General features: G+C 43.4%; 1 protein-coding gene and 1 pseudogene across 1 annotated transcript; both read right to left on the bottom strand.

The window, feature by feature from the left end:
• Positions 1–272: 272 nt before the first annotated feature.
• Positions 273–3,137, bottom strand: LOC136502962 (dof zinc finger protein PBF-like; annotated as a pseudogene).
• Positions 3,138–5,473: 2,336 nt separating this feature from the next.
• On the bottom strand, positions 5,474–22,632 carry LOC136502961 (uncharacterized). Its single transcript, XM_066498200.1, has 7 exons — positions 22,569–22,632; positions 11,932–12,081; positions 7,859–7,941; positions 7,436–7,522; positions 7,150–7,298; positions 6,681–6,812; positions 5,474–6,306 (listed from the first exon to the last, which is right to left on the bottom strand). Exons 1-7 carry the CDS (start codon positions 22,630–22,632, stop codon positions 6,117–6,119), a joined length of 855 nt encoding a protein of 284 aa, XP_066354297.1. The 3' UTR covers positions 5,474–6,116.
• Positions 22,633–22,756: the final 124 nt, after the last annotated feature.

Raw genomic sequence — 22,756 nt, 5'->3', positions numbered from 1 at the left:
CAAATTAAAGAATCGGAGAAATGAAGAAAATATCCACTGGAACTGATGGTCCAAACAAATGATTATTTGTCCAATGATATATAGATTACTGCAACTCATCAAAGCATGCAAATGAACAAAAAGGGTGATTCATGATGACTTGCCATCAGGACCAAAACTAAATAAAAAATGCATGCGTCCTAGGCTACTAGACTCTCCTAACTTCATCGGTACTACTATCCAATTGCATTGTTTGCAACAACACAACACTTCCGCAGCTTGGCACACTACCCCTACTGCCCCTTGTTGTTGTTGTTGGGCTTTGTCCAGTAGCGGTCCAACAATGACCCACCATTGTTGTTCTTGCTGCTCTTCACCATGGCCTTGTTATCCTGCTCCTCCTCTTCCTCCTGCACTCCAGCTGATCCTGCAAAACCACCATCGATGTTCACTCCCTACTGAGTCCCTACCAGCTGCCTGGCATCATCAGTTGTTGAGCCAGTCAACCCATGCCCATGCATTGCACCATATGATGGTAGTGGAAATGGCATGTCCATTCCGTTGTTGCCGCAACTCATCGCGAGACCTGCGTTGTAGCTACTGCTACTAGGAAGAAGCCCTCTTCTTAGCATCTCCAGGAAAGATGGCATTGTCCCACTCCCTCTCGCGGCCAGCACTGGCACTGATGCCTGGTTGGATAGTGACATTGGCGTCAAGGGCAGGGAGGCATGCTGGTTGTCCATGGTGAAGTTGAAGTCGCCGCCCCCACCTGTCGATATAAGTGTCGGGAGCACATTGGGGAATAAGCCTGTCGTCATTGGAGCGGGCATCATCATGTTGGGCACCATCATCAGTTGTGTGTTGGTACTCATCTTGCTAGAGCTGGTGTTGGTGCCAGGGGATAATGGTGCATAGGCAGCCGATGAGGACGATGAGGTGCTAGAGCTTGAGACAGATCCAGAGGCGCGCTTGTTCTTGCGGCACCCACCGCCAACGGGGACATTGCGGAGGGCACCGCCATGTGTCCAATAGCGGCGGCAGGCCTTGCAGAAGTAGCGTGGTTGTGTCGTGCTGTAGTTGTTGTAGTAGCAAAATTTGGTGTTGTTGGAGTTGCAGCGGGGGCACCTGAGCGCCTCAGGCAGCTGCGGCCGTGGCTTACGCTCAACACTGCCACTTGCCTGTTGCGTGACCTGTGCCTGCTTTGGGCTCCGAGCTTCCTCCTTTATAATGGGGGATGACACCATCGCCTCCTGCACCAAATAAATTGTGGATGCACATATTATTAACATGTGTGAGAGCCATTATTAGCGCCACAAGCAAAGAGAAATAATGATATAGTATTACACTTATCACCCAGCTTCCTGATTTAACAAATTAAATATCATGAAGCACAAGCTTGTTCAAAACCATAGAATGAAATGTGTACTACCTTTTTAGATGGAAATAAGTGACAATTTTCTATAGTGGCTAGAATGTGTGATAACCACAATCATTCTTTTTTTATGGTAGATTATTGTGTTGTGTGCTAGTACATATGTAAGGACACACCAAAACCAAATATGTATTTTATAGGTCCCACTTCTGTCTTTCCTCATCTCATCATCCCATAGAACCTATATCCCTAGCCCACTTGTGTATTTCATGAAACCTGACACCAAAATCTTTGGACGCCAATCAATTTAATCCAATAGTCTGTTTGCAACGCCTTTTAACCCTAAACATCCCTCGAGTCGCCTCCTTTCCACCTCCCTATTGTCACCTACGGTGCCTGTCACTACCATACTTAACACACTCCTGCCCTCACCCAGCCCCACACTAGTGCCAATTCCTTGCTCACTAGTGTTGGATACTGAGAGACACCCTGGCACGCCTAAGCCCTCATCTTTGATATGCCCATGTATGTGTCTCACCTGCATCGCGCTTTCGACACAAACCAGTCACTCCAACGTGCCTCATCCTCTCTATCCCCACTAAATTGTACAACGGTCAATCCATGATATACATACGATGGTCCATTTTCCTACTTTGTCTTGACCAATCCACATCCTCTCACGGGGACCATATCCATTACCTACTTGCCATTAGGAAGCCCAACACCTGAATATTAAGCTGCCGGTCACTGTGATCCAATGCCTCATTTTCCTACCCCGTTTAAGCCTAATTTTGTTACCCATGCATGCCGCCACCAGTACCGTACCCAACACACTCTTGTGCCCCCCTACTACTCGCTCACCCGTGTCGGATGGTGGGTATCATCATGGCATGCTTGAGCCCCCATGCTCGATATGCTGATGTTCGTGTCTCACTTGCATCGCATTCGACGCCAACCAGACACCATACCCTCGCAGACTTAATCCCCTCCATCCCACCAACAACAGTGCCTTATTCACCTTCTCCACCATGCCCTCATCCTTGCACATCATCGCCCTTCTTCATCTCTGGCGTTGCTCCCTATCATCGCTACATCTACTGCAATATTAACTTGGCTTTTCTGGGATCTCGTTATGTTGTCACCCTCTAGCCTTTGTCCTATCGCATCCTCCACCACTACTCTGCCACCATAGGATTTCCCTCAAGACTCACGGGACTATGGTGAGCACCAACCTTGAACCTTAATGCCATTAGTGTCGCCAAAGTCAGAGAAGAAGATACATGGTGTAAAGATCCTATCACCCCAAAAATTCAGTGACAACTTTGTTTAAATAAATTCCAAATACTTATTAATGATGCACGCTGTAGACTAACAAATCAAGAGGCTGAAATAAATAAAAAAGTTTAGGAAACTTTGAATTAATTTGGGAAGGTTATCCAACAATTGATTCATGGACAATATTCATGCATTATCTAACGAGTACTTGCACACATACCAATATATGTGTACGCCTTGTTTCTACTAGCAGTGAGCTAGCTACTTGAAATCAAGAGAAAGAAACGAACTTACTTGTATCATCGATTTAACAAGAAGAAACATATATAAAGGTTAACAAATATGTTCGTGTCTCACCTGCATATCGATCTATATATGGAAAGAAAAGTAGCCAACATGAAAGGGAGGATCGAGAACAAGGAGGCGATCACCAAGTTACCTGCTGGTGGTTGTGGGGAGCCGATGCTGCTGCAGTGCTGCTGGTGGTGCTGAAGCTGGAGCTCATGTCCATGGATCTTTCCTTCCGCTAATCTGTTGCAAATATAGCATAGATACATGACCAAGCACTTACATATATGCACCCGCCCACCAAATAAAGGATTGATCGATCCTAGCAGGTAAAGCAAAGTGACCCATCAAAATCTCTTAAAATCAACACACCTGTCAACCAAACCTGTATCAAAACACCAAGAAGGATCACAGAGTACACGGGACGGACTGGATGTTGTGCCAGCGTTCCTCTTGTCGCTGGGGAGGAGGGAGAGAAAGAGAGATCGATGATGCTGTGAGAGATGCCTCCTTTAGTTGTTTAGAGAGGAAACGGAGTGAGCGAGACGGGAGAATGGACGGATGGTGTGAGGGGCTGAGGGCCCAGCGTACATACAGTGGGCTGGACAGACGGAGAGCCAGCTAGCGGACAGTGCAGTGGAAACGGCGGCGGATTTCCGTGAAAACAACCGCGCGGCGCGTCTGCTAGCTGATGACGCATGCATGGCACACATGAGAGCCATGCATATGGTCTTATGGATGGCGCAGCCGCAGCTAAGGATGAAAACGGAACGGAAATATCCTGAATCTAACCGCATCGTTTTTTTATATTTAATCCGATCGAATCCGCATTTTCTTGTCCGACTTTACCGTTTTCGCTTTCGCATTTCAGATGTTTCGTATTTCAAATGTAAAAGTAGAAAACGGTTTAGACATTTTTCCGACCGTTTTCTACTTTTCTACTTTTAATTTGAAATATTCCGAATTGAAAATTCGGTTTAAACCGAATTTGGCCAACTGCACAGGTCATACAGCCCAATTACAAGTTGTTCACCACGCAGCTGTGTTCTTTCTACTGGTGGCCAGCTGCTCTCTCTTATAGACGGCGCTCAGCCTCAGGAGTTCTCCGTTCGATTCCGTCCGTTTTCATCCTTAGCCGCAGCCACCGAGATGCCTTGCAGGTCTTCTCTTCCGTTGGCATACAACAGAAACGGCAGAGAGCCTAACAATCATGACAAGCTCGACGGTGCAGTGCTCGCACTCATCTTGAACTACAAGCCTCTCATCCTTGCACGGTAGTTTCCCCCTTTCCTGCCTAAAAAACAAACAGAGGTGACAGTCTCATCGGTGACGGTCGATGCTAGAACACGCCATCACACAACATGCATCTCTCACGTACACACCTTTGCGGCTTGCCAGATTTAGAAACTAGCTTAGCGGGTTTCGAAAAACTAGGTCCATCAGTAGACCCGTCGAACGCTCACCTGAGAGGGGTTCCACTTGAGCAAACGCGCTCTGATGTTCCCTAGGTTCAATAGGCCAACTAGGATTCCTTCTTATACCACGGAGATGCGATAAGAACATCAGATGGGGTTGAAAAAGTAGGCTTATGGGATAAAATACAAAAATGTATTAAAATATAAAAATGTTGATAGATGCATGCGGCCCTGTTCGCTTGAACTTATCAGTCATGCTTATCAGTCATGATACAGAGCATCAGCCGGCTTATCAGCCGCAGAAACGATCAGCCGAACAGGCCGGCAGTTCGAGGCCATCAAGCGGTGGTGACCCTTTATATTTATTGGGTGGGGAGGTCTACCTAGGAACAAGTCATAACAATTTACACAATCGTGCTAAATTACAACTTTAACTCAGACTTTCCTAAAATCTAGCTTTGCCAACTTTAAAAAAGGTTTAGCTGGTTTTCACAAGTATGGACTTTCCATAGCCATTTTGCTCCCACCCGAATTCAACTAAGATTATATATACACATTTACTCAGGTCAATGAGTGCTACACAATGGTGATGTCCAATCTATGATCTAGCTAAGCTGGCTTAGGGAACCAGCTAAGCTAGCTTTTCAAGACTTCAAATTTTGGTCATCAACAAATGATGGTTATGCAAGAGCTAAAGGCTAGATCTCTAGTTGTTCTAAGGTTATCAGAAGGCATTTTCAAGTTTTGAAGGATTTTTTTTTTTTTTGGTTGAATGTGTGATTTTTTAGGAACATGATTGTTTGAGTGAGTGTAACCACCAAGCAACTTGATGCATGGTCTTGCTCTTCGATCAGTCTTGACTCTTGACCGATGCAAGCAAAGCAACGATGCCTATTGTTACCAGAATTATAGTTATAGACCTGATGCATCCCATGCGATCCGATTCCTACAACAACAATCTTTATTTATTTTTTGGTCCATCATCGCTCGCAAGCAGAGTGCAGTTTGAGGAACCGAAATTCATATTGATTGCTGATCCTACCATGGACCATTCTCAAAACATACTCGGCGAGAATAGTTGCAGCTCCAGCTACAAATCAAATAGATCCTGGGATGGAATATCAGAACTCTTTGTAGATGAAACTGGAAAAGAATGTTGATGCACAAACACATGGGTTTTGAACTATACAATTTCTCCATTTCCTTTTTGCAAACTACCACAAGCGCTTTCGGTTTCAAACAAAAGCTCATTTTCAAATATAAAAGGAATGGCGTTCTGTCCCAAAGCCGCCCAACAAAGACACCATATGTTTCTGAGACTATATCAATACTCCACAGCTATCCAATTGCCTTCCGTGTTCTGCTTCCGAAAGGTGAGGCCTGTCTCACAGTGTCTCACCATATAAAACAGTGGCTTCCGAAAAACACAGACACAGTTATTGACAGGCTCTATTCATATCCGATGCTTTTGATCAGATCCAGACTTTTGCTTGCAACTACAACCAGGGAGTTTAGAACGGAGAGTAGTAAAAATCAGGGAAGTATCAACCTTATCTAGCGAAACCACCATGGCCAGAGACAGTTCTTAACTGCCTCTACTCATACCCGATGACTGACAGGCATTAATTAACAATCAACATCTAATGCCTCTAACAAGGGTTAGCTGAAGCGGTGCAGAATATGATTGTGCCTCAAACTATCATCAGAGGACCTGATGAAGGTATATGCAATGGATGTCTTGCCTCATGAGGTGAACCATTCGCAGCAATGAGAACAATAAGAACAATCTACGCCTTCACATGTTCCCGGATGAACTGCTCAACAGCCGAAACATTACCAGTCGTACCGGCACCCTCAGCAACAACCACCTTGTTCTGGCACTGGCTGAAGTTGAATGCCTCTCCAGGGACCCCGAGTTGGACTTCATCAGTTATGTCAGCTGATGATATGGCATTCCTTGATTCCCGAAGCTTGTTTCTACAACATGGAAAAGAAGGCCAGCATTACAAACCTTGTGAATCTAATCTTTCACATCAGTTGGAGACTGGTGCACATGTTTTTTGCATGCTCCCTTAAAGGTGCCTACGAGTTATATCGGGACCATAGATCTGTTTCGGATCAGAAAAGGGGATATGCAAGACCTGCTGCTACTACTCCACAACCCAAATAAATTCCATTTATATTTGCAGCTTAATATCATGTAAAAGTCATTGGATACATTCGTGCTGCACATCCAATCTAGGAATAAGCTCCATAATCACAGCATTTATGCACTACTGGGTTTCAGTCATTCAAATTCTAATTATGCAAGTACAATAAATGTTGGGACGAGAGAGCTGTCCTGTCCTTACATTTCTTTCTCCAACTGCTTCTTGATGAACTCCTTTGAGTGGGCCGTAACTTTATCTGTCTTGTTGCAGAATATAAGCACGGGAACCTTTTTCTTCACTACAGTTGCCTTTGTCAGAATGTCATATAGATACCTACCAGAAGGATGGCAATATTGTTACGCAATTTTAACAGCATTAACAAATGATCAAACAGAGTAACTTTTTCTGCAGTTTTAACAACATTAACAAATGACAAAAAAGAGTAATTTCTGCAATTTTTAAAATATGTAGAAGGCTGCTAGTCACACCATGTTAACTACAATAAGGAAATAATCAAACACAATAATTTCTGCAATCTTGGGATATGAAGAAGGCTCCTAATCACACTTCTAATTTCAATCCAGCACAAAAGCAAGTAAACGTAGATGATATAGAGTTATAGACACCAAAGTCATTTCATAAAAACTAAAACAGAGGGCACAAAAATTACTCCGCAGCAGCTTGCATGCTAGACAAGAAATCTTGAGCATCAACAACAAAAACAACCCCAGCTGCTTTAGGCAGGACTTCATCAAGCTTGGGCTTGAGCCTTGCATGACCAGGCACATCAACAACATGCACAGGTTTTACTTTGCCTTTCTGAAAAAGGATATAGGATGGTTTAGCAAAAAATATTGCAGTCAAGAAATGCATGTTTCTTCATAAGAAACTATGCTATCCATTTTATTTTTTATCTCAATATGTTGGAAAAAGAAGTAACTCTAGAAGCATCTTACCCTTTCTTGCTCCGAATGCAGCACAAATGAGTCATCGTTTTCTTCCATTGAAGTCACAGTTCCTTGATGTGATGATCCATCCCGAAGCTGACAGGCAGACACAGAATTAGCAGAGAAATGAAAGATAGTATAACCCACCTACTTGTTACAACAGTATTGATACAAATATAATCCTGGGTATTAATGGTATCGCAATGCAGTACTTCTAGAACCAGATATGAGCATAGACAAGTCTAACCAAACCAACTATATACTACATAGAAAAAACAAAATCCAACCAATAAGAAAGAGATATCCTGCTAGAATTTAACAAGCGAAATGATGTTCAGACTTGAGACAAGATTATTTTGCAAACTAGATACTACAACCTTGTCCTTCACTTGTAAAACCCTACACCCCACAGACAAAAAGAACAGCAGTTACCTGGTAGAAAAGAGTAGTTTTGCCACTGCCACTAAGCCCAGATAGCACTATAGTATTTGGCTTCGAGGATTTAAAACAAGATGCTGCGGAAATAGAAAGGCAGACAAAGTAATTGCTTATCAGTCACGACTCTAATGTAATGAATTGTGGTATGATAAAGCAAAGATCTTGACAAGCAACATGGTGGAAGCAGATAATATGGAGAGCATGACACATGACACCTCATGTATATTAGATCATAAGGTATCTCTGAACAAAAAGTAAACCCCCTCTTCGTTTCATAACATTAACATGCCATCATCAGATACCTCATGTTAAAGGACTGTACATGCTAAATCATCTTAGAGCTGGAACAATTGACAATGCACACCAACTATTGTTAATAAAAACATGGGCCCAATCTTCAATTATTTAATCGATAGCACTCCATCATAACTGCCCTGTTGAAATCTTCTAACTTGTGGCAGTAGACGTCGACACTAGCAGGTCGAAAAGGCATCATAAGGACGTAAGGATGATTGATTCCTCCATCTTGATAACAAAGCAACTAGTCTTGGCTTACAAGAAGAAGAACACGTTGTACATGTACCCAATCATTATTACTTATTCATTAACCACAAGCAAAGGTAGCTCTTACCGAATTGTCGATGCCATTGATTTGATGGATTTAATTAGCCACGCCATAGACACGTACGATGAGTTTAATATCCCGATCTACTTTTGAAATATCCAGATGTAACTCTTGCAACATACTAAAGAAGATAGATGAAACACTTGAGACATGTGTAACATACGTGTAAAAAAATAGATAAAATATTGGGGATAAAGGCTTGCAACATACGTATACAACCATTGCAATATATGCAACATCCCGATCTACTTTTGCAATATCCATATGAAACAATTGAGACATAGATCTGAAACAACTGAAACACTTGAAATATGGGCTTGCAACATGTCTGAAAAGCGTCCAGAAACACTTGAAACACAACAACGCTGCGCGGCCATGACCTACATAGTGGGCAACTGCGGCGGCGTGAAAGGTCCTAATGGTTAGAGAGGGGTGAATAGGCTATAAAAATTTCTACAACAACACTTAAGCTATGTGGTTAGTCAATTAGATGACGAAGCAAGTGTTGCACTAGCCTACTAAAATACAAGCCACCTACCATAATTTTAGTTGCTATAGTCTCTATCCACACAATGACTATGTCCCTACACTAAGTTAGTGAGCTCTCATAAACTAACTAAATAGCCTCACTAACCACGAGACCCGATGCAAGCTAGCTCTCAAAACTAATTACACTAAAGAGCTTAGCTTACACACTAGGAATGTAAATACAAGAGAGGATAGTGATGTTTATACCGCCGTGTCGAGGATAGAGCCAATCACAATATGATGGAGCTAATCAATCACAATCAATCAAGAAATCCTTGGACAATGATGACACAAGATTTTTTATCGAGGTTCACTTGCTTGCCGGCAAGCTAGTCCTCGCTGTGGTGATTCACTCATTTGGAGGTTCAAGCACTAATTGGTATCACACACCAAACCCTCAATAGGGTGCCACACAACCAACACAAGACGAGGATCACATAAGCCACGAGCAATCCACTAGAGTGCCTTTTGGCTCTCCGTCAGGGAAAGGTCAAGAACCCCTCACAATCACCACGATCGAAGCCGGAGACAATCACCAACCTCCGCTTGATGATCCTCGCTGCTCCAAGCTGTCTAGGAGGCAGGAACCACCAAGTGTAACAAGCGAATCCCGTAGCCAAAAACAAACACCAAGTGCCTCTAGATGCAATCACTCAAGCAATGCACTTGGATTCTCTCCCAATCTCACAAAGATGATGAATCAATGATGGAGATGAGTGGGAGGGCTTTGGCTAAGCTCACAAGGTTGCTATATCAATGCAAATGGCTAAGAGAGTGAGCTTGAGCCGGCCATGGGGCTTAAATAAGAGCCCCCACGAATAGAGTCATTGGGCTCCTCACTGCATTGAACACGGGGCGACCGGATGCGCCGGTCGATGTGACCGGACGCATGCACCCAGCGTCTGGTCACGCGATGCTCACCATGCATCCCCCTGCATTCAACCTCAGCTACTGATCACCAATGGCTACTTCACTCATGAGTTAGCTTAAGTGATGATCGAATGCCAAGAAGGACGACCGGACGCACCACCTCCGCGTCAGGTCAACACAGACCCGTGCGCCACCAAAGAACTACCGGACACGCCGATCAAAACAGCCTCCGCGCATTAGGTCGACTCTAGAGAGGTTCTAGAGCACCCAAACACTAATCAAACATGTTAGGTATGCCCTAACCGGACATGCCCTTGCGTCCGCTCTTATCTTCTTCACAAATTGGCTCACGTCAGCGTACATCACCTATGATCGGATGCAGGACCTACGCGTCCGGTCACATTTACTATGCAGAGTCTGGTCACGAAGACTAAGCCATGCCCCTCTATGCCACTAACCGGATGCACCACCACTGAGTCCGGCCACTACATGACTAGCGTCCGGTCTATAGGGTTATGAGAATGCTACGCCAGCCAGAAAACAAAAAAATCGACCTCATAAACCAGGATCTACTGCTAGTTATAGATCACGAGATTACCACTAGACGCATAGGTGCAGCAGAAGTGACTCGATGTAGTCGTAAGCGTCGTAGCAGTGTCATGCAGTTGTAAGGTCGTCCGTATGTTCATCCCCTTCGTGCGGTTCATCCTTGTGCTCCAAATGCAGCAACTTTGAGGTATCCACACATACAGGGAGGAAGCATCGCGCCTCCAGACTGCTAGGTCCATGAGGAGCAGCAGGTGTGGGCGTAGGATGGGCGGCGGCAGCTGCCAAAAATGGCGTGGATTCCTAGCCCTGTTGCCCACCCCACTTATTTATAGGCGTCCCTAATAAGCTCCTGAGTTGGATGCCCATTAGTAACCCTAAGCCTTGTCTAACTCGGATCCAATCCGAATTAGGCTTCTAGCCCCTTAAGCGTGTGACCCTATGGGTTCACACACACATAGACATGGCCTGAGTACTCCTACTCAGCCATTAGTTGATAGCGGCCTCTAGTAAGGCATGTCAACTCCTATGCGTACGCAAAGATCATATCAGATGAACCACCACGAAACCATATACTTGTTATTCCCTTGCCTCACGATATTTGGTCCAACTCATAGGTTAACACTTAACCCAAGCACGGTCATGCATTTCTTGATCTAATCATTAGAGTGATCCAGTGATATCTCTCTCATATAGAGAGGGGCAAATTCCATCTTGATTGTCTATATCTCATAGCATGTTTCCTGATAAACCCGAAAACCACCTTTATAACTACCCTGTTACAGAGTAGCGTTTGATAGTCCCTGAGTAGGTCATTTCACATCTTGAATACATACAACAATCTCAGGTCTAAGGACATAACGTACATGATGTGAATAGAGATAATAACAACATCTCACGTTGGGTCAGTCCAGCCCCATGTCATACACGTGCCCACATTATTAGTTTGACATCTCCATGTCTATGACTTGTGAAACATAGTCATCAACTAATAATGTGTTGATCCATTATTTATGTGTGTCCTCACACGAACTCTGACCAGGGACAACATTAGAATAACCATACAAGTAAAAGAGTTTCACAAACAATTCACATAATTGCTAATCGATACAGGTTGTCTTTAATGAAAATTCAATGAACTCATAATATATCATGGATACAAGGCAATATAATCATCTCTATGATTATCTATAGGGCATACTCCCAACAATCTCCCACTTGCACTAGAGTTAATCTCGAAGATATCTAATACCCATAGCTTTCATGTGCGCCTCATGCTTAGGCTATGGAAGAGCCTTTGTCAAAGGATCTGCAACATTCAAATCTGTGTGTATCTTGCACATCTTGATCTCATCTTGTCTAACGAACTCTCGAATGAGGTGAAATTTCCACAGTACATTTTTGTTCTTTTGGTGATTCCTTGGCTCCTTAGCCTGCGCAATTGCCCCATTGTTGTCACAATGTAGATTCAATGGGCTGGATGCATTCGGAAACACACCAAGTTCAATGAGGAACCTCCTCATCCAAACACCTTCCTTCGCAGCTCCAGAAGCTACAATGTACTCGGCCTCTGCTGTAGAATCAGTCACCGTCTCCTGCTTGGAACTTTTCCAACTTACAGCACCACCATTTATTGTGAACACAAAACCTGATTGAGACTGTGAATCATCCGTGTCAGTTTGGAAGCTAGCATCGGTGTAACCATTTACAACGAGCTCCTCCTCACCTCCATAGATTAGGAACACATCTTTAGTCCTTCTCAAGTACTTAAGAATGTTTTTAACAAGTGTCCAGTGACTCTCTCCTGGATTAGCTTGGTACCTGCTCGCAACACTTAGAGCATATGAGACATCTGGGCGAGTACATATCATGGCGTACATGATGGAACCAATTGCCGAGGTGTATGGAACCTTACTCATGCACTTCCACTCATTAGTTGTCGAAGGACACTGTTTATCGCTAAAGCGCATACCATGTGACATAGGCAAGAACACTTTCTTGGACTGTTCCATGTTGAATCATTTCAACACCTTGTCAATGTATGTATCTTGGCTTAATCCTATAAGCCTCTTCGATCTATCTCTATAGATCTTGATGCCCAAAATGTATGCTACTTCTCCTAAATCCTTCATAGAAAAAATATTACTCAGTGAAGTCTTTATGGATTGCAACATAGGAATGTCATTCCCAATCAATAATATGTCATCCACATACAAGATCAAAAATACAACAACACTCCCACTTTCCTTCTTGTAAACACAAGGTTCTTCTTCATTCTGACGGAAGCCAAATCCTTTGACCACTTCATCAAAACGAATGTTCCAACTCCGAGATGCTTGCTTTAACCCATAAATGGATTTCTGAAGCTTGCAAATTTTTCTAGCATTGTTTGGATCAACAAAACCTTTGGGATGTATCATATACACATCCTCATCCAAATTTCCATTTAGAAAGGCTATTTTAACATCCATCTGCCATATCTCATAATCAAAATAAGCAGCTAGTGCTAGAATGATCCAGATAGATTTAAGCATCGCTACAGGCAAGAAAGTCTCGTCGTAGTCAATTCCTTGAACTTGCCGAAAACCCTTTGCAACAAGTCGAGCTTTATAGATGTGAACGTTTCCATCCATATCCTTTTTCTTTTTATAGATCCATTTGCACTCTATGGGTCTAACCCCATCAAGTGGGTCAACCAAGTTCCAAACTTGATTGTTTCCCATGGAATCTATCTCGGATCTCATGGCACTTTGCCATTTCTCAGAATCTGGGTCCATCATTGCTTCCGCATAAGTCATAGGTTCATCATCGTCTAACAATAACAAATCCCCACGCAACTCATGGATTCTTGCTGACCTTCGTGGTTGTGGCGGTGTTTCTATTGCCACGGGTATCTCAACTTGTTCTACTACATTAGCATCACTCATAGAGTCCTTCCCAACTGGCTCATCTTGAACTTCTTCAAGATACACCTTCTGTCCACTTTTCTCTCTTTTGAGAAACTCTTTCTCTAAGAAAACACCGTTCCGAGCAACAAACACTTTGCCCTCTGATCGGTTGTAGAAGTAATACCCTAAAGTTTCCTTCGGATATCCCACAAAAAAGCATTTGTCTAACTTGGGTGTTAGTTTATCTGTCATAAGTTGTTTGGCATAAACTTCACAACCCCAAATTTTCAGAAAAGATAAACTGGGACTCTTACCAGTCCACATCTCATGTGGTGTCTTAACTATGGACTTAGACGGTACCCTATTCAATGTGAAAGCGGCTGTTTCTAGAGCGTATCCCCAAAATGATAATGGTAGGTCTGACTGGCTCATCATAGATCGAACCATGTCCAACAAAGTCCGATTACGTTGCTCGGACATGCCATTTCTCTGATGCGTTCTAGGTGGCATAAGCTGTGGAACAATTCTGCAACTCTTTAGATGATTGCTAAACTCGTGGCTCAAATATTTGCCTCCACGATCAGATCGCAACGCCTTAATTTTCTTGCCACGTTGATTCTCTACTTCACTCTGAAACTCCTTGAACTTTTCAAATGTCTCAGACTTATGTCTCATTAAGTAGACATAGCCATATCTACTAAAGTTATCAGTGAAGGTTATGAAGTATTGGAATCTGCCTCTTGCTATCGTACTCATTGGTCCACACACATTAGTATGTATGAGTTCCAGTAAGTCCGCCACCCTCTCAGGAAAACCTATGAAAGGCGTCTTGGTCATCTTGCCCAGCAGGCAAGCCTCACATGTCTCGTATGATTCAAAATCAAACGAAGTTAAAAGCCCATCAGAATGGAGCCTCTTCATGCGATTCTCACTTATATGACCTAAACGACAATGCCACATATAGGTAGGACTTAACTCATTAAGCCAAGGCTTTTTAGCACTTATATTATAGACAGGAGCATCTTCAAGATTTAAAATAAATAACACATTCACAATGGATGCAGAAGCCACAAACATGCCATTTTTAGAGATCACGCAACCATTGTCTTTACTCGCAAATGAATAACCATCCTTCATCAAACATGAAGGTGACACAATGTTTTGACTTAAACTAGGAACAAAATAACAATTATTCAACTCCATAATAAATCCTGACGGGAGGTGGAGTTGCATCGTCCCGACATTCAACGCAGCAACTCTTGCATTATTGCCCACGTGGAAATCAACTTCTCCCTTTTCCACGCTTCTACTTCTTATCATTCCTTGCATCATATTGCAAATATGAGCAACCGATTCGGTATCAAATACCCAAGAATTAATATAAGAATTAGCAAGGAAAATGTCCGTAACATAAACAACAAGTGTACAAGCTGTGGGAGTACCTTTACTGCCGTGATCCTTTATGGATTCCAGGTACAGCTTACAGTTCCTCTTCCAGTGACCTTTCCCATAACAATGAAAGCACTCTGCATCAGCAGGTGGTCCAGCCTTGGGCGTAGGTGGGTTTGGCTTAGAGATCTCATCTTTAGCCTTGCCTTTTTTCTTCTTCCAAGAATTGCCCTTCTTCTTAAACTTAGGCTTGTTTTGGACTGCCATCACATGGCTACTACCAGCACCTTTCTTGATATCAGCCTCTGCTATTTTAAGCATGCCACATAATTCATTCAAGCCCTTCTCCGCCCCATGCATATGGTAGTTTGCGACGAAATTTCCATAGCTGGGTGGAAGAGACGCGAGAATAAAATCAGTAGCTAATTCAGTGCCAATTGGGAAGCCCAGCTTCTCCAACCTCTAAGTGTAACCAACCATTTTGATCACATGTGGCCCAACTATTGCGCCCTCTACTAGCTTGGTTTCAGCAAAAGCCTTTGAGACATTGAACCTTTCAGTCCTGGCTTGAGTCTAGAACATATCATTGAGCACCACGATCATATCGTGCGCTGCATGGTTATTATCAAACTGCAACTATAGATCTGGTTCCATACAAGCAAACATAAGGCAACTCACTTCAAGATCAGCATCACATGCTCTCTTGTAAGCGTTTTTCTCTGCAGCAGGTGCATTATCAGCAGGCTCTTCTGGTAATGGGGTGTCTAGAATTTCTTCCTTTTTCTCAGCCCTGAGAACAATTCTCAGGTTGCGGATCCAATCCACATAGTTTGTTCCATTCAACTTATCTTTCTCAAGAATTGAACACAAAGTAAATGGTTGATTGCTAGGTGCCATTTATCTACAACAAAAGTAATGCAAAATACTAAGACAATGTATCCAAGACAGAGTAAACAATATTAAACCTTTAATAGAATCTACTCCCACTAAAATCAATATCCCTCTCTTGAAACTTAGTGATTCAAGACCCACAACTAACAAGTCTACTAGTGAGCTTTAGCATCACCGCTAGAAGACATGGTAGATTGGTAAGCAACTCTTTGCTAATCATATCACATATGACTCTTGTTGTTGGGTAGCATTTCTATGCTTTGGTGCCCAACTACTCATGCTCCAAGGTCCCTAACTGTTAGGATGACCTCGTCCAAGTAACCAACCCTTCTGTTGTAAGTATCCGATACGAACCTGTCTAGTCAAGGAAAACCAGTGGCACCCTAATTTCATAGATCCACCACCGATTGTACAAGACACATGATAGTGCAAGGTTTGGGGAAGTATTTTAACTTAAACATTACCGAGGGATCGTTCTACTTCACCATCGCATGTAGACAAAAACACTATCGCTCATGAAAGTAGAACATAGTAAGAACAACATTAACACAGATATGACATGGTATAGCCCATTGTTCCTTTGGGGATCTCCATCTCCATCGAACTGTTCCTCATGATGATCTCCATCTCCATGATCCATGTATGTCATCCTTCAGTGATGAGTCCACCAAGACTAGCTATGACTAACGCAAGGCAGTGAAGAAAATTACATAGTCGTGGATAGGATCATCACAGTTTGGCACACAGGCCATTACATCAAATTGACAATATCTCTGTGGCTCTAGCCATATTGTCATACTCATGACATGCAAGCCATGAATTAATTACATACATGCATCACATACACATAAGGGCTATACCAGTCATAAATTCCTGCAAAACAGAGTTAACCGATTCCGACGTATAATCTTAAAACGCCAAAAACACCATCTTCCTGGCCGTTTTTCGCAAATCTAATTTCAGCGAAACCACCAAAGGGGGTGAGAATTGGATGTAAAAAATTTTCTCTACAATTTTCATTTAGAGTTCGTCTCAATCCGAGGTCGTATACAAAAGTTATTGCTGTTTTACCAAACAACACTTTTTCTTGCACCCCGACGCCCGGCAGTAGATCCAATCTATCACCGCTGCGCATCACATGCGCTCGGCACTTGACCTAGGTTCGATTCGATCAATCTGATTGATCTCCATCTTGCCATGACTGGATTTACATGTATCACTTAACTCGGATGGCAGAATTCCGACCGGTACGAGTAGATCGTTACAAGACCAACATGGTAAAATCACGAATCATGATCAGAGACTCATCTACAACTGCACATATCTCCATACACACTCATCCGAACCTATAACAACATAGTAACCTGGCTCCGATACCACTGTAGGGTTATGAGGATGCTACGCTAGCCGGAAAACAAAAAAAAATTGACCTCATAAACTAGGATCAACTGCTAGTTATAGATCATAAGATTACCACTAGACGCACAGGTGCAGCGGAGGCGACTCGATGTAGTCATACACGTCGTAGCAGTGTCGTGCAGTTGCAAGGTCATCCGTACGTTCGTTCCCTTCGTGCGGTTTGTCCTTATGCTCCAGATGCAGCAACTTCGAGGTATCCACACGTACAGGGAGGAAGCATCGTGCCTCTGGACTGCTAGGTCCTCGAGGAGCAGCAGGCGTGGGCGTAGGATGGGCAGTGGCTACCAAAAATGGCATGGATTCCTAGCCCCGTTGCCCACCCCACTTATTTATAGGCGTCCCTAATGAGCCCCCTAGTTGGAGACCCATTAGTAACCCTAAGCCTTGTCTAACTCGGATCCAATCCGAATTAGGCTTCCAGCCCCTTAAGCGTGCGACCCTATGGGTTCACGCATACATAGACATGGCCCGAGTACTCCTACTCGGCCATTAGTTGATAGCGGCCTCTAGTAAGGCATGTCAACTACTATGCGTACGCAAAGATCATATCAGATGAACCAGCACGAAACCATATACTTGTTATTCCCTTGCCTCACGATATTTGGTCCAACTCATAGGTTAACACTTAACCCAAGCACGGCCATGCATTTCTTGATCTAATCATTAGAGTGATCCAGTGATATCTCTCTCATATAGAGAGGGGCAAATTCCATCTTGATTGTCTATGTCTCATAGCATGTTTCCCGACAAACCCAAAAAACCACCTTTATAACTACCCTGTTACGGAGTAGCGTTTGATAGTCCCTGAGTAGGTCGTTTCACATCTTGAATACATACAACAATCTCAGGTCTAAGGACATAACGTACATGATGTGAATAGAGATAATAACAACATCTCACGTTGGGTCAGTCCAGCCCCATGTCATACACGTGCCCATATTATTAGTTTGACATCTCCATGTCTATGACTTGTGAAACATAGTCATCAACTAATAATGTGCTGATCCATTATTCATATGTGTCCTCACACGAACTCTGACCAGGGACAACATTAGAATAACCATACAAGTAAAAGAGTTTCACAAACAATTCACATAATTGCTAATCGATACAGGTTGTCTTTAATGGAAATTCAATGAACTCATAATATATCATGGATACAAGGCAATATAATCATCTCTATGATTATGTCTAGGGCATACTCCCAACACGGTCAGTGTAAAACAACACCAACACTTCTCCAACTTCACCACCCTTACTCAAATGTGCCAACCGCTAAGTGTATCACCTTGCGCATATGTGTTAGCATATTTTCACAAACATTTTCAAGGGTGTTAGCACTCCACTAGATCCTAAATGCATATGCAATGAGTTAGAGCATCTAGTGGCACTTTGATTACCACATTTCGATACGAGTTTCACCCCTCTTAATAGTATGGCTATCAATCCTAAATGTGATCACACTCGCTAAGTGCCTTGATCACCAAAATAAAATGGCCCTATGGATTTCACCTTTGCCTTGAGCCCATTTTGTTTTTCTCTTTCTTCTTTTCTAAGTCTGAGCACCTTGACCATCACCATGCCATCACTATCATCATGATCCTCATATGCTCCAACACTTGGAATGTGCTACCTATCTCATTGATCACTTAAATAAACTAGGTTACCACTTAGGGTTTTATCAATTCATCAAAGCCAAACTAGACTTTTAATCTCCCCCTTTTTGGTAATTGATAAGAACCATTTCACAAAGATATGAATTGAAATTCATTTGAATCCATGTTGCTTGTCCAAGCATATTTACAATGTGTAAAAGGATATGGACAAGTTTTATGAACCCCAAATGGTAGCATTAGCTCCCCCTACATATGTGCTAAGAGTTTGGATTGAAGCTTGCACATATGCATGAATTAGAAATGTGGGAGGGCAATGTCTACCAAATGATGCTAAGGTATAAGAGATGGACCTTTAAAGCGTGATACCAATCGGAGTGCACCATTATACCATCCTTAGCACCATTAGTAACTAGACATACACAAAAACTAGAATACCCCATGAGATCAACATTAGAAGCAAGGGTCTAATTTTTACAATATAAATACAAGTCTAGTTACTCATCCTATGCATACTAGTTTTTCATTTCATCATTCAAATCTACAACTAGCATCCATCACACAAGCATGGAATTTTAATTTAAAACTTGTGACATGCAAGCAAACATATGAAATGCACATTCAAATGCATCAATCAAGTTTATGAGCTTGCTCCCCCTACTTGTATGCTCCAATTTTAATTGATCCCCTTACTTTGTCATAATTCTCCCCCTATGTCAACCTTTCACTATCTTTGTGCATTACTTCTCCCCCTTTGTCATCAATGACCACAAAGGTTCAATTTTAGATAGATTAAGATTATCAATGTCAATCAATGGGGTGAGGATCATTTTCCTAAATTTGGTTCAATCTAGAACACTTACCAAAGAAATTTAACTCAGTTTGATCCAAGGACAAGCTTCTTCACAACTCATTTCAAGGATTATCTTGTACTATGTTGAGTTAAACACTTATAGCTCATTTTCTAGATCAAACACTAGGTTCACAAGCCCACAAACATGTCATATGCTACCACTAGATTAATTCAAACATAGAAGCAATAGTGGTATCATACAAGCATCAAATTCATTTGATTTTCATGAATGAGCCTATAATATGTGAGGAATGACTAGATGCACTAAACATGTCCTTAACAAAGGATATATGCATACCAATCAACTTTTACCTTGGATTGCTCAAAGGAGAGGCATGTCATATAAGTGGGGGTGCATCAACACATATTTGAGAAATCCAATATGTTCAACTCATTCCTTAGTTTGCAAAACCTTTTCTCATCTAATGGCTTGGTGAATATGTCAGCAAGTTGATCTTCGGTGCCCACACTCTCAATATAAATGTCCCCTTTTGTTGATGATCTCTTATAAAATGGTGGCGGACATCAATGTGCTTTGTTCTTACATGTTAAACCAGATTGTTGGTTAGCTTGATTACACTCTCATTATCACATAGCAATGGCACTTTCTTGAACTTGATTCCAAATTCATTCAAGGTGGCCTTCATCCAAAGTATTTGTGCACAACAACTACCGGTGGATATATATTCGGCTTCGACGGTTGATAATACAACACTATTTTGCTTCTTTGATGACCATGAAACAAGTGATCTTCTCAATAATTGACATGTGCCTGAGGTGCTCTTACTTTTAACCTTGCATCCCACATAATCCGAGTCGGAGTAACCATCTAGCTCAAACTTTGCTTCTTTGGGATACCACAAACCAATATTTTGTGTATGCTTTAAGTACCTCAATATTCTCTTTGTAGCCTTCAAATGACTTTCTCTTGGTGAGGATTAAAATCTTGCACACATGCATACACTAAACATGACATCCGGCCTTAATACGGTCATATAGAGTAGGCTTCCAATCATAGACCGATACAACTTTTGATCCACCATATTGCCACTTGCATCACTATCCAAATTGCCATTTGTTCCCATTAGTGTACTTATGGCCTTTGCTTCATTCATGCTAAACTTCTTGAGCATGTCTTTGATGTACTTGACTTGACTCACAAATGTATCACTCTTCAATTGTTTGATTTGAAGACCAAGGAAGTAACTCAACTCTCCAATCATGGACATCTCAAACTCATCAGCCATAGTCTTCCCAAACTCTTCACAAAAATCTTGATTGGTTGATTCAAATATGATGTCATAAACATACATCTGCAACCCAAATAGCTCCTTGCCAATCTTCTTGGTGAAAAGAGTGGTGTCAACCTTGCCCATCATGAATCCTTTAGAGAGTAGAAAGTCCCTCAACCTCTCATACCATGCTCTAGGTGCTTGCTTCAAGCCATACAATGCCTTCTTCAACTTGTACACATGGTCGGGCTTATTGTCATCTTCAAAACCGGAGCCAGAGACAATCACCAACCTCCGCTCGATGATCCTCGCTGCTCCAAGACATCTAGGTGGCGACAACCACCAAGAGTAATAAGTGAATTCCGCAGCGAAACACGAACACCAAGTGCCTCTAGATGCAATCACTCAAGCAATGCACTTGGATTCTCTCCTAATCTCATAAAGATGATGAATCAATGATGGAGATGAGTGGGAGGGCTTTGGCTAAGCTCACAAGGTTGCTATGTCAATGCAAATGGCCAAGAGAGTGAGCTTGAGCCGGCCATGGGGCTTAAATAGAGAGCCCCCATGAATAGAGCCGTTGGGCTCCTCACTACACTGAACATAGGGCGACTAGACACGCCGGTCGTTGTGATCGGACGCGCGCACCCAGCGTCCAGTCACGCGATGCTCGCCACGTGTCCCCCTACGTTCAACCTCAGCTACTGATCACCAACGACTACTTCGCTCGTGAGTTAGCTTAAGTGACGATCGGACGCCAAGAAGGACGACCGGACGCGCCACCTCCGCGTCAGGTCAACACACGCCCGCGTGCCACCAAAGAACGACCGGACGCGCCGATCAAAACAGCCTCCGCACGTCAGGTCGACTCTAGAGGGGTTCTAGAGCGCCCAAACGCCGATCAGACGCATCAGGCCCGCCTAGATCGGACGCGCCCCTACGTCCGCTCTTCTCTTCTTCACAAATTGGCTCACGTCAGCGTACATCACCTGTGACCGGACATAGGCCCTGTGCGTCTAGTCACATTTATTGTGCAGAGTACGGTTACGAAGATTGAGCCGTGCCCCTCTGTGCTACTGACCGGACGCACCACCACCGAGTCCGATCACTACGTGACCAGCGTCCAGTCAGTGCAAAATAGCACCAACACTTCTCCAACTTCACCACCCTTGCTCAAATATGCCAACCACCAAGTGTATCACCTTGTGCACGCGTGTTAGCATATTTTCACAAACATTTTCAAGGGTGTTAGCACGCCACTAGATCCTAAATGCATATGCAATGAGTTAGAGCATCTAGTGATACTTTGATAACCATATTTCGTTACGAGTTTCACCCCTCTTAATATTATGGCTATCAATCCTAAATGTGATCACACTCGCTAAGTGTCTTGGTCACCAAAACAAAATGGCCCTATATATTTCACCTTTGCCTTGAGCCCATTTTGTTTTTCTCTTTCTTTTTTTCTAAGTCTGAGCACCTTGATCATCACCATGCCATCACCATCATCATGATCCTCATATGCTCCATCACTTGGAATGTGCTACCTATCTCATTGATCACTTAGATAAACTAGGTTAGCACTTAGGGTTTCATCAATTCACCAAAACCAAACTAGAGCTTTCACGGCGTAGGCTCGTTGGATGGCACGTGCCCGCACGCCTGCCATGCCCACCGTCGACTGAGGGAGAGGAGACGCTGCTGGATCTAGGGAGGGCGTCGCCGGGCGGGGGAGGGGAGGGTCACTGGCTTGGTTGGATCTCGCCGGCGGGGTGACGGAGAGGGTCACCGGATCTGCGGGCGTTGGGCACTCCCGGTGGGGGGGCGCCGGGGTGGGGGGAGGGGCGCACCGGGGTGGGGGAGGAGGCCATCAGGGTGGAGGAGCGCGCCGCCGCCGGCCAGGGAAGCAACCATGTCCGCGTGTTGGGGTAGGCGCGGAGCGTGAGCGCGGAAGGGAGGAGGAAGCGAGGGACTGGGTGCGGGAGTGAGTGAGTGAGGTGTCTGTCCGTTCCGGACATCTTAACTAGAGCATTATTGT

This window comes from Miscanthus floridulus, chromosome 14 (assembly GCF_019320115.1).
Source record: "Miscanthus floridulus cultivar M001 chromosome 14, ASM1932011v1, whole genome shotgun sequence".
Lineage (NCBI taxonomy): Eukaryota > Viridiplantae > Streptophyta > Magnoliopsida > Poales > Poaceae > Miscanthus > Miscanthus floridulus.
The sequence above is the reverse complement of the archived record's forward strand: the minus strand, read 5'-3'. Positions and strand labels throughout refer to the sequence as shown.